The sequence below is a fragment of the Hibiscus syriacus genome, unplaced genomic scaffold (genome assembly GCF_006381635.1).
Source record: "Hibiscus syriacus cultivar Baekdansim isolate YM2019G1 unplaced genomic scaffold, ASM638163v2 tig00113302_pilon, whole genome shotgun sequence".
Classification (NCBI taxonomy): Eukaryota; Viridiplantae; Streptophyta; class Magnoliopsida; order Malvales; family Malvaceae; genus Hibiscus; species Hibiscus syriacus.
Window position 1 is genome coordinate 434,588 of NW_024063454.1, and position 11,912 is coordinate 446,499.

The window sequence follows — 11,912 nt, forward strand, 5'->3', positions numbered from 1 at the left end:
ATGAAGCTTTTTTAAATAATATATCATTTACTTTTATGTATGATATTCAACTCTTTACTTTTATAGAAAAAATATTATCTCACATCTTCAAACATTAATGTAAAATATATGATTCTACTGCCACTAAGTTTCTTGTTATTATATTTCATTTTTCATCAAAATTATAGCAATATTTATTCTATTAAAATAACAGGTGCAGTTGGAGCTACATGCTTTTGAATTTCAGTGTACATATATCCATAAAACACAAAGACATCAACTTGGCGTGTCGTTTACCAGATTTTACTGATACATCGGCTCGACTACGCTAATTAATTAACTCTACAAACCAAACAAATGCAGGAGCTCCAAGCACAGCATAGAGGTTCTTCAAAGAATCGAAAACACGAAACAAGTCCAGGAATAGCACGGTTACAGAGATCTTACTTTTTTTTCTTCCCAGTCTAATGTGGAAGAAGCATTTAGCAAATGTTGCAACTCGACTGACGGTGAAACGTGTAGCTAACGTAACAGGTAACAAGAATCACGACTACTTTGCATCAGCAGTGAAAGTCCAAGATTACAGCACGAGTCACGACTACTCATAACATCTATGTAAACTGTGAGAATTAGATGTCTTTATCTTTTGATAAACTGCGGGGGATTCTGTTTGTCACACTATCATCTACTATCTTATACTGCTGGGAAAACTTTCGGTGGATCATTCTACAGTATCTGTTCATATGTTCTTCATATTTACTATAGAAGACGGGAAACGTAACCGATAGGATGGTTCCTGCCGTTGGAAATGACAAATAGATTAATTGAAATGAGTAAATAATTATGACTCCTTATACATAAGGCGAGAAAGTTCGTCGACATGTCTCCCATCTGGCAATTAATTAGTTAAAAAGAAAAGCACAAATAAACCAAAGATCCCATCAAGTCAAGTAGGCTTAAAGCCTAACAAGGTTTTTGATTAACAAAACAAATAATAATAATTAATCATGCCAATGAATCAAAATAAAGATAATGTGCATTCAGTAGAGAGATGAAATTGCTTACCAATATAGGCAAGTGTGAAGAAAGAGCAATAGCTACCAATGGCGGACAAGAGCCACAGGCAAGTCACCACCTGCCAAATGAATCAAGTTCGAAAACTTTATCAGGCAACAGAAACGCTAGAAGCTTGTAGACCAGGACAGGTCAAGTGAGATTGAAAAAGTGGGGATGAATTCAGGAAATTACACAAAATACCATGAAGGTCCATTGGCATAAAGAAAATAGAGGCCTAATGCAAAGTATCAACACAACCTCTTGGTAATAAACACAAAAGGTTAGAATTAAGAAGAGTGCTTGCCAGAAGAGCAGTTTGGAAGCTATATCAACTGTTTCACAGAAAAGGGCGTTTAAGTATGAAATCAGATTTAAAATGGCAAGCTCCGCTGATCAAACCTTGTTTAGGAGGAGACAGACAACAGAGAGAAATGGAGACTACACATTCTTAATTGATCTATTTATTAAAAAGGAGGACAATACTCAATTCCAAAATCCCTAAAATTATGAGATTGACCCCAAAAGGGTGGAGTTTGGGGGTTAATCGAAAGGTAAACATAATCAGTAAAACCACCATTCTTACTTCCCAAACCTGCAGACACGCCAAATTCTAATGACTATTTTACTAATAATAGAAAAAAATAGCATATCAACTTGATCACAGTTCCAGCAACAATACCATAATATCTATACATACAATTCTATTTCAATGTTAATTCTAATTTCGTTTGTGTCAGTGCATATTGCAGCAGAGAATATTAAGTACAGCTGATCTAACTGACCTTGAAGAAAACCCGAAAATCTTTGCCAAGAGTTATTTCATGAGCCATAAGAAGCACATTATTGATTTTAACACGAAACGACACTGCAGCATTGTTAACCATTTCTTCTGACAATTCAAGTTCTGGTAATGTTTGTGAATGTCTGCTCAATTAATATACCAACTTCATTGTCAGAACCACTTCAGTATTTAAAAGGAAATCAACATATAGAAAAGCAATATTAGTATTACCTATCTCTGTAAGAAGCATAGTTGGAACGGACAAACAACACTATAATTAATATCAGCAAAACATCTGAACATATTGATAAGATTGGTAATCCAGACCGTTCAAAGATGAGCCAAACGACAGTAGCAACAACGATGACACCAAGGGAAACACTCCACTGCTTCCACAAGAGTATATCAGCCGCTATGAACATGAGAAGCAAAATTTGTTAATTTATCACATAAAACAAATGCATTTAAAAGGGTGACAAGATAATGAGCCAGAGCATGAAAATAATCTTACAGAAATAATACCACACTACACAACAGGATCTTTCCAACATCACACTATTTAGTAATTATATTAAAAGAATGTTGGTGAACTGTTAAAAGCCACAAATTCACACAAAAATAGAATAAAAAAAACATTGAAGATAGATATTGAATGAGCACAGGCAAAAGGACACTTGGCTTTCAAGGATTGTCTCCCATCAGGAAAAGTAAATTCAGCTTTTATGTCAATCCACAATTTGGAGCAAACAACTAAAGAAGAATATCAGCTTTGTTTCTCCTCTACCAAGAAACCCCATGATCATCCTTCAAGAGAGAGAGAGGGAGGATATTCCAGGGATTCACCTCGCAGAAATAAATAAACAATTGGACCAGTGCAAAACAATAGCAAGTTTGCTTCTGCATTTCTTGTAAGAATAAAATTTATCATGCCAAGATGGAGATTTGTCGATTAGTGGGTGAATGCAAAACTTAATAATGAACCAAACTGATCCACATGCTTATAAACTCTTTGCTTGAGTTGCCTTTATTTTTATTTTATTTTTTTGCTTACTCACTCAGCTGTCTCCCTTATTTTAGCCTATCTGCTAGGCTCATGGACCATGTAAAAAAAATCTAAATCTTTGAAAAACAATAGAAAATTAACTTCATCTTTCTGTTGTAGGAAAGAGAAAAAAATATCACAAAGATTTGCTGATTGGTGGCTAGAAATTTCTTTCTAAGCACTGAATTGGAGCGTGCAAATCTTAATAATGCACCAAATTGTAGCATGAAACATTTTGACTATGCTTATGGCATTTGATGCAGACATGCACCAAAATGATAAGCACACTTCCCCAATATACTCTCTGAATAAGCTTCCATTATTTTTTTGCTTACTCACTTAGTTCACTCCCATATTTTAGCTTATCTGCTTGGTTCATGAACCATGTACATCCCTGCATGCATTACTATTTTTTTCTTGCCATCTGAATTCTCAACTTCTTGTAGATGTCGCATTGACCGCAATCATGATAAACCCTATAAGTTTCTTAGCATCATAAACAGAACTTTGACACTAAATTGTTGTAAAATATAGCCCAAAGACAGAGCTAAAATAAACCATTTGTAAGTAAAAGATAAAATGGCAAAATAAATCAACTAGGCACACAAGGGTTTATGCAACTAGGCTGAATAGTATATGTCCAGGTGTCAAGTAGAAACAAAGGAGAAATAAAGTAAGTGAACTAAAAGAATATAGGAAGTGCAAATGATATTTTGGGTATAAGGGTGAGTGAGTATTTCAATTGGTCTTCATAAACCATCTATTTTTAGTGAAATTTCTCTTGATCGAGTTGGCCTGTGGAGAAATTTCACTGAATGAGTGATTTGTCAAGACCACAAGAAATACTCTCACCAGTCACTAGACTTATACGCATACTCTCACCATGAACTTCCTTTATGCAACAACTCAATGCATTATCAAGATTCACAATTCAATGCATGAAGAGTTTCAATCCAGAAATCAACAAATTTCCACTTCAGCAACATAACTTCTTTATTTCAAACCAATTTATAGCAAAGAGTTTGTTCCAGTTCTGGGAATCAGCTATTTTTTACAATCCACATAGATAAACAAAACAAAGTAGAACAGTAGTAAAGAGAAGAAAACCCAATTAGATTGTAAGCAGCAAATCATTTTGCCTAGGCAGTATGAACAAATGGATAACTACTACAAATAAAGAGATCGTCTCAAAAGGGAGTAGCTTTTTTTTTCTTTGCCAGCAATGTTTCAATTTTTTCATCAAAAATCAAAGTGCCCCAAGAATCACCTAAGTTGATTTCATTAAAACCAATAACAAACACAAGTGAAAATGGAAAATAAAACAGAAGTTTTTTTTTTGGAATTGCAACTTTTTTTACCTTTACCACCACCCAGAGACTGGTGAAGAGAACCTTGACGACCAAACAAACGGTAACCATCGGAAGATGATGTTGAAGGAGAGGAAGGTATTGTCTGATTTATTGTCTCTTCCCCATCACTGCTACTTGAATTCTCCATCAATTGCGATCAACGTCCTTTTCTTCAGCCTTTAACTTTTACCCAGAACGAAGAAAATTCACAAAATCGAATCTTGCACCGAGTTTTCCTTCTTTGAAACTAAATTGCTGTGTCCCCGATCTGTCACGGAATTGACAAACAAAGCAGTTTGTTTGGTGGACGGAAAATAATATTATTAATGGGAATAATTTTTTTTAGATTTATATTTTCACGTATGATTCTTGAAAAAAATTATTAGGGAATAATTTTTTTCTTAATAGTAGTATTTTTAGTTAAAATAGTTAGAATGTTATATCCTTCAATTTTTTTTATAATTTTTTAATAATGATTATTTTCAACTCTTATTTTTTATATTTTACTCAAAATTATAAATATAATAATAATAATATACAAAAAATTAATTTGATAAATATTAATAAATTTAATTATTTAAAATTATTTTATATTTTAATATTTAATATATTAATTATATATAATTTTACGAATTAAAAAAATAATATGATTGTAAAAATATAATTATTTAAAAAATAATCTTTAACTTGAAGTTATTAGGAATATATCTTATACACTGAAAAATAATATCTTTATTCACTCGGGATCATAATATTATTTTTTCATATTAGACTATATTTTATATAAATAAATATGATGCTTAAAATCATTTAAAAATATAAGCTTAATATATTAATTATATATTAAATATATTTTTCTCAAAAGTAAGATAGCATAATAATTAAAACATTTCTATGAATTTTCATTCAAATATTTATAATTCAAAGTTTTACTTTTAAAAAATATATATATCATAAGGATAATTTGATAAAATATACATTTAAATAATCTTATATTCTTCCAACCAAACACTGTAATTTTACATTCTTACTAAACAAACCAAACATGGTAATATAACATTCTCATCATAATGTTACATTCCAGTAATATTATTCTCAAATGTAATCTTACATTCCGTAAACCAAACTCCCCCATTAGGATAAACTATCTAGATAGCTCTTCGACTATAGATCATTTTTCTTGCAGCACCAACTATAAAAAATTATAAATGCTTAATTAAAAATAGGTATAATATCAAAAAAATACTTTTAATATTTGACAAAATAATCATTTTGGTTTTTATTTCTTTTTTTTTTAGTACTTTGACCCCAATATTTTATGTTAGGGTAAAAAGGTCTTTGACGTTTGACTAAATAGTCACTTTAGTATATATTCTTTTTTTTTTCTGGAACATTATAGGTCTAATATTTTAATTTAAGGCAAAAAAACTCTTATTTTTGAAGTGTTGACTGTTTGTTGAGTAATGGATTCTATTTACAGATAAACTTTTTACCCAAAAATAAAATGTTTTAAGCCAAAATAATTCAACTAGAACATCACGAGGCTAAAATAGTTATTTAGCCTAACATTAAGGACATTTTTATCATTAAGCTTAAAAATAAGTGACAACTATATTTCTTGTTAACTTTATATGGTTAAATTTATTTTTATCAAAATAATTATATGACGTTTTCAAAATTAACATTTTAAGATTAGTTCCTTCATGGGCTTTTGAAAGTTCATTAAAAGTAAATAACCAATCGGTGTTTGACACGTGGTTTGTTTAATTTGTTAAATTTTTTATTTATTTAAAAATAAATTTTCAAATTGTGCAGAAAAATCTTATTTTTTCTATTTTTCATAAAACCCTAGTTCTCTTAGATTTAAAAAATTTAGATGACGGTAACGGAGATAGTATACGATATGGGTCCGTGAAGTGTGGGTATTGGGCAGTGGTAGTCGATGATCATAATAGGTTTTGGGATTTAAGTATTGGGAATTTAGAGATTTAAGTTTTAAGTATTTGGAGTTTGAAATAACAACAAGGGGATAAAATGACAATGGGATCCAGTATAGATGGGTGGTCATTCAGCGATGTCGATGGCATTCAGCTAGAATAATAGGAAAGACATAAAATTGACAGATAATACTGACATACAAAGGATGAATGAGCATTTGACAGTGATAATAAACTTGACATTAGGAATTTTGAATTTAATTCATTTCAAAGTAATATAGTGGCCACCTTCAAAGAATTTTATCTTGTGAGTAGAGGTAAAAGTAATAAAATTTTGAGACTTAACTTTAAAAAAAATAATTTAATTTATTATTTAGACAAAATAAAGAGAAAAGTTTTATTTAATTAAAATGTTAAAAGATCTTACATCAAATTATTACTTCTTTGAAACACGAGATATATATTTATCCTTTCCGTTTAAATTAAATTTAAATACGAAAAGTATAATATATAAATGTATTTATCCTTTCCGTTTAAGCAGTAAAGTTGCAGGAAAATAAATAAATAGCATATCATAAAGTAAGCCTAATTCTTATTGAGAGTTGAACGGACCATGATCGGCCTCTGTTTCCGTACATAAAAAGACTAAGATACTATTAACAAAATATATGTCAAAAGCTTAATTAAGACAATGATTTTATCAAACAATGCAAGCATGCATCCATCTTACAAATTTTTACCCAGCAAAGCAGTATTCAAGTTCATCAAATCCAGATTTTCAAAGAACACCACCTCCATCAAAACACCAGTGGCTTTGCAACAATAGTTGAATGCTTCAGAATGTGCAAGCTGAACTGTCCTCCTTTCTCGGTCGTGTCGAGCTTCGACTGTCCCAACGTGATCTCTAGGATCAGGAGCTTCAACTGTCCCAACGTGATAACTAGGATCGGCAGTGCGATAATAATCCCCGGGCAGCTCCCTCCGAAACCGAATGGAAGATACCTGAAGTCGTTCCCATTTGCTTCGGCCTTCGATTCCTCCTCGAAAGAACCTCTCGGGCCTGAACTCTTCAAGGTTCTTCCAGTGTGCAGGATTACTGGCTAACCACCACGCGTTCACGAGGATCTTGCTCTCCGCGGGGATGTCGTACCCCCTGAGCTTCTCATCGTGGAGGTTCATGTGTGGAACCAATAGAGGGATGGCCATTCGGAGCCTGAGAGTCTCCTTGATCACCGCTTGCAGATAAGGAAGCTTATGTGTGTCGGGTTCGGTAACCTGCACACCATGTCCTAGTACGGTGTCGATCTCGTCGCGGAGCTTCTGCTGGATCTCAGGATGGTTAACAAGCTCAGCAATGCCCCATTCAATTGACCATAAGGTTGTTTCAATGGCTGCATCTCAATCAGATTGCATGAGTACATAGACTTGGTAAAATTGTGACCACAACGATTATTATTGCTGAGAGGTGAACTAATTTGCCTTAACAAATTCCAATGTTGTACAAAAACATGAAGAAAAATGTTATTATCTACTAAAGCAACCCAATGAAAAATTCCCATCTATGCGTACGATCAAACTGAATTTTTATAATATTTAAGTACCCAAAAGTCTTGGTGAGTTGGTAATTGGAAACAAGTACAAGATTTTGACCTTTCACCTTTACCTAAATCACTTAAGATCTAGCTCAACTTTCAAACATGAAGGAAAGACCAATACCCAAATTTCTATTTTTTTATTAGCTATCTAAATTACTTCTCAATCATAGCATATGATCCAAAGAAGAAAGCAGGGCTCTTACCATCAACATTGATGTTCTCAACAATGTAAATTAATTTACCCTAATATTTTACAGTATTGTCAAACTTACCCTTATTATTTTTTTGATACATTTAACCACTCAACGTTTTATTTTGGGTAAAAAAACCCCTCGGTTGATGAAAATCGTTAGTCAACAAACGGTCAACGCCCGATGCTGACCAAGCACGTACACATGGACGGAGATGCTAGCGTGGCTTGCCCAGCTCATGGTATATGATGATGTGGTAGATCCACATGGACTAAATGCTAATAACAATATTTAAAGTGTATTGTAACCATCAAAACCACAACACAAGCACTTTATAAACTTTTATTTTAAATTTATTTTTTTATTAAATTTAAATTACATACTCTCTAATTTAATTCATATTTTAATAACAATACATGTTTAAATATGAATTTTTTTTATTCATATTCTAAAGTATATGAATTTTTTATTAAATTCATATTTTAAACTTTATATTGTAACAATATAAATTTGTTTTGTTTAAAATATGAATTTAATTAGATAGTATGTAATTTAAATTTAATAAAAATAAATTTAAAATAAAAGTTTATAAAGTGCTTGTGTTGTGATTTTGATGGCTATAACATACTTTAAATATTGTTATTAGCATAGTGTCACGGGCCGTGATATTTGGGTCCGGGACATTGGCACAAGTATCTGCTAAAGAGGTTCTATGCAGAGTGTGGGCTTGCCAAGGTTACCAGACTTGACCCATCACTTGGAGAATGTTGTGGAGCCCGTTCACATTGGTCATGCAGAAAAGGAAAGTGGCATCATATCCGAAGATGATCACAAGAGCTCAGTAAATATGACAAGAGACAACAAATCAGGAAGATTGTGGGGGAATTTTACCATATCCAGTGTGAACACCTATCCAAGAAAGAATCCTACTAATGGATGCAATTAGATGGATTGGGTTGGGTTTTCTTGATTTAAAGGATATTGTATTAATTGGGTAGATCTTAACTGTTGATGTAAAATATCTAGGTCATTGATTGAAAGGGAGCTCAACTATTAATAGAGAGTCTCTCCTTCTCATTTGTATTCATTCATTCATTCCTCCGTTCTCTTGGGAGAGAGTAAAAAACTCTGAGGCATTTACTCTAGTTCTTGTGTTCTTTGTTCTTTCTCTTGGTATTTGTTGCCTCTCCTGGTGGCTAGGAGTAGCCACACTTGTGTTTGCACTTTCACACCATAGTCCAACCTTGGTGGTTTGGAGTAGCCACGTTGGTGTTAAAGATTCTGCATCCTAGAAGCCTTGAGGGCTTGGTTCTAACCTTGGTGAGTTTGCATGCTCACTAGGCTTGGGTAAAGCTTACTTAGTCGCAAAGAAGATCCAGAAGTGTCAAGAAGCTTCTTAGGCCACACGTCCCGTCAGACCTTAACTCATATAATACGACAATTTAAGCTTGAAGGTTATGAGGGCGTGAAAATAGCAATAATATCCAAGTGAGTTAGTCTGGTGGTTTAGGGCACGACAGTTTTTCATCCACTAGACTCAAGTTCAAATCTCATTGGGTGCATCTTTTGGAAGTTTAATACCTCCTTTTCTAATTTAATTAAAAAAAATCCCTTGTGCCACGTGGCAATATCTGATTGGTTGTTAAAAATTTAGTAAAAAAATAATTATTAATTAATTTAAAAAATATTTGTTGATGTGGCATCACATGTGGACATGCCACGTCAGTATTTAGTCCACATGGATCTGCCACGTCATCGTGTACCATGAGCTGGACAAGCCATGTCAGCATCTCCGTCCACGTGTGTGTGTTTGGTCAGTATCATGCGTTGACCGTCAGTTAACTAACGTTTTTTATCCACCGAGGGGTTTTTTGACCCAAAATGAAACGTTGAGTGGTCAAATGTGTCAAAAAAATACTGCTAAGTTTGACAATACTGTCAAACGTTAGGAGTATTACGTTACATTATGTCTATCTTTTAACTCACAATAAAACAATACATCTCTTTACTCCAATCCCACATTTCAAACCCCAAAATATCAAACCCTAAAACCCTATCTCAAATCCCAAACCCCAAACCCTGAGCTTTAAACCTCAAAACATAAACTTTAAACTTTAAATCATGAACCCTAAACCATAAAACCTAATCCTAAAAAGGAAAAAAATATTGATTTAACATGAGTTAAAGAAATATTTATTTATGAGTTATAAATTTTAATTAAATCTAATTACTATAAATTGGTGTAAAATTTATTGATTTTACATAGTGTAAGTCTAATCCATATATATATATATATATATTATCTTCAACCAAATAGCTAATTATATCTACATCTATATCATGCTTATGCATGAGCGTACTAGGAGTTAGTACGTAGTCAACTATATACAGTTTTGAAACAGTAAAATACGTATTGGATAGTTAGAATATATAAAAAAAATATTTAAGTCAATACCTTTTTAAATTAATATTTTTTCAGTCAAGAATTATTAAATATTAATATTTAGTTAACATTAATCTGATTGACACTATTGTTATCATAATATAAAATTATAAATTTAAATACATTTAAACAAAGGTATCTTCAACTAAAGACTATAAGTTAAAAGTAATCCCGAAAATCATTTCACACCTACAAACATAAATTTCATACGACTCATCCACCTAATTGCAATATTTTTACTCGAAAAACTTTATATAGACATCATCTTACTTCAAAATTGAAAATTTTATGTTAGATTAGAATAAATCTTAAAAAATTAGATATTAGAACTAAAAATTTTATATTAAAATAATTCAAATTAAATTATTGATTTGTGGAAGACGTCAAAGTATATTTATAAGCCAAAGTATCATCTTTGACTTTTTATTGAGTTATCCAAATGACAAAGACATTACCCTTTAATTTTTAAATGAGATTGCATTTTAATACTTAAAATTAATAATAAAATTTAAATATTTCCAACACAAAATTGTCATCTTCTTCCACATTCTTTAACACACACACACACACACAAATATTATTCTATCCTCTTGCCTATGTAGATAAGGGCATACAATCGGTTAAGTAAATTCAATCTTTTTTTTAAGTTTAATTATTTAACTGGTAACGATAAAATAATTCGAAAATTTATTTAAAAATTCTGGAGGATTAAATTTTTTTTAAACAATATAAAGTAAAACTTTTAAAAAGTTTGAAGCTTAAGAAGAAATTTTTTAAATTTCATAAAAGAATTTAATTAAAAATATTAAAAACATTAAAGCTAAATGATGATTTTATTTATTTAGTGAATAGTCGATGATAATTTTAAAAAGATATGAAACTGCCAAATTGTTTCTAGAAAAGTTAAAAGGAAAATGTCAATTATTCAAATTTTAGGGGTCACTATCGTCCACCCATAAACTTAACTTCACACATAAGATCGAATTTTATAATTATTTGATTTAATCAAATTAACTTACGATTTATTACATCAGTTAAATTTGTTAATTGATTTATGTCCATATTAAAGTAATCAAAAATATATATTATATATTTGAAATGAAAAACAATTAAAATAATAATATATTAAACAGATGAATCCACGTTAGGATTTGTTTGGGCTTTAGATACTGGAGAAATGGGTATAGAATGAACCCATTTCGATGTCATTTTACCCAATAAAAATGTACCCATGCTAGTATCAGTGTGTGTGTGTATAGGCGTGGTGTTTTCTCATATCTTGATTGAATCTATAGGGCTTTATGCCTTCGTCCCATTCGTACCTTACCGAGTTTGATCCCGTTAGTACAACCTATCAAGTGACCTTAGTGATAAAAAAAAATATTATTCCCCTTAGAGATATTATTCGAGCAAATATGTTTATAGGGTGTGTGTATTGTCAATTAGTTAATTATGAACAAATATTATCTTATATCATGTAGGACTATTCAAAAAAAGTTGAGGGATCAAATTTTTGGTACATGAGAATGGAAAATAGTG

At 31.5% G+C, this 11,912-nt stretch overlaps 2 protein-coding genes across 2 annotated transcripts; both read right to left on the bottom strand.

Moving 5' to 3' along the window:
* Positions 1-534: 534 nt before the first annotated feature.
* Positions 535-4,488, bottom strand: LOC120186160 (reticulon-like protein B16). Its single transcript, XM_039190176.1, has 5 exons — positions 4,217-4,488; positions 2,048-2,228; positions 1,818-1,959; positions 1,045-1,114; positions 535-775 (listed from the first exon to the last, which is right to left on the bottom strand). Exons 1-5 carry the CDS (start codon positions 4,353-4,355, stop codon positions 609-611), a joined length of 699 nt encoding a protein of 232 aa, XP_039046107.1. The 5' UTR covers positions 4,356-4,488; the 3' UTR covers positions 535-608.
* A 2,230-nt stretch (positions 4,489-6,718) lies between these two features.
* LOC120186174 (trans-cinnamate 4-monooxygenase-like) lies at positions 6,719-8,170 on the bottom strand. Its single transcript, XM_039190184.1, has 3 exons — positions 8,102-8,170; positions 7,943-7,982; positions 6,719-7,535 (listed from the first exon to the last, which is right to left on the bottom strand). The coding sequence occupies exons 1-3, from the start codon at positions 8,168-8,170 to the stop codon at positions 6,871-6,873; spliced, it is 774 nt and encodes a 257-aa protein (XP_039046115.1). The 3' UTR covers positions 6,719-6,870.
* Positions 8,171-11,912: the final 3,742 nt, after the last annotated feature.

What these genes read in the sequence shown, in the direction of transcription:
- LOC120186160 (XM_039190176.1), bottom strand. Translation starts at nt 4,355, where the DNA reads ATGGAGAATTCAAGTAGCAGTGATGGGGAAGAGACAATAAATCAGACA. An exon ending in TATGCTTCTTACAGAGATAG is followed by an intron (nt 1,960 to 2,047) that starts GTAATACTAATA and finishes TTAATTGAGCAG; the next exon opens with ACATTCACAAACATTACCAG. An exon ending in ATTTTCGGGTTTTCTTCAAG is followed by an intron (nt 1,115 to 1,817) that starts GTCAGTTAGATC and finishes TTCATTTGGCAG; the next exon opens with GTGGTGACTTGCCTGTGGCT.
- LOC120186174 (XM_039190184.1), bottom strand. Translation starts at nt 8,170, where the DNA reads ATGAGCTGGGCAAGCCACGCTAGCATCTCCGTCCATGTGTACGTGCTT. An exon ending in GTCAGCATCGGGCGTTGACC is followed by an intron (nt 7,983 to 8,101) that starts GTTTGTTGACTA and finishes GTAAAATATTAG; the next exon opens with GGTAAATTAATTTACATTGT. An exon ending in TGAGAACATCAATGTTGATG is followed by an intron (nt 7,536 to 7,942) that starts GTAAGAGCCCTG and finishes ATTGAGATGCAG; the next exon opens with CCATTGAAACAACCTTATGG.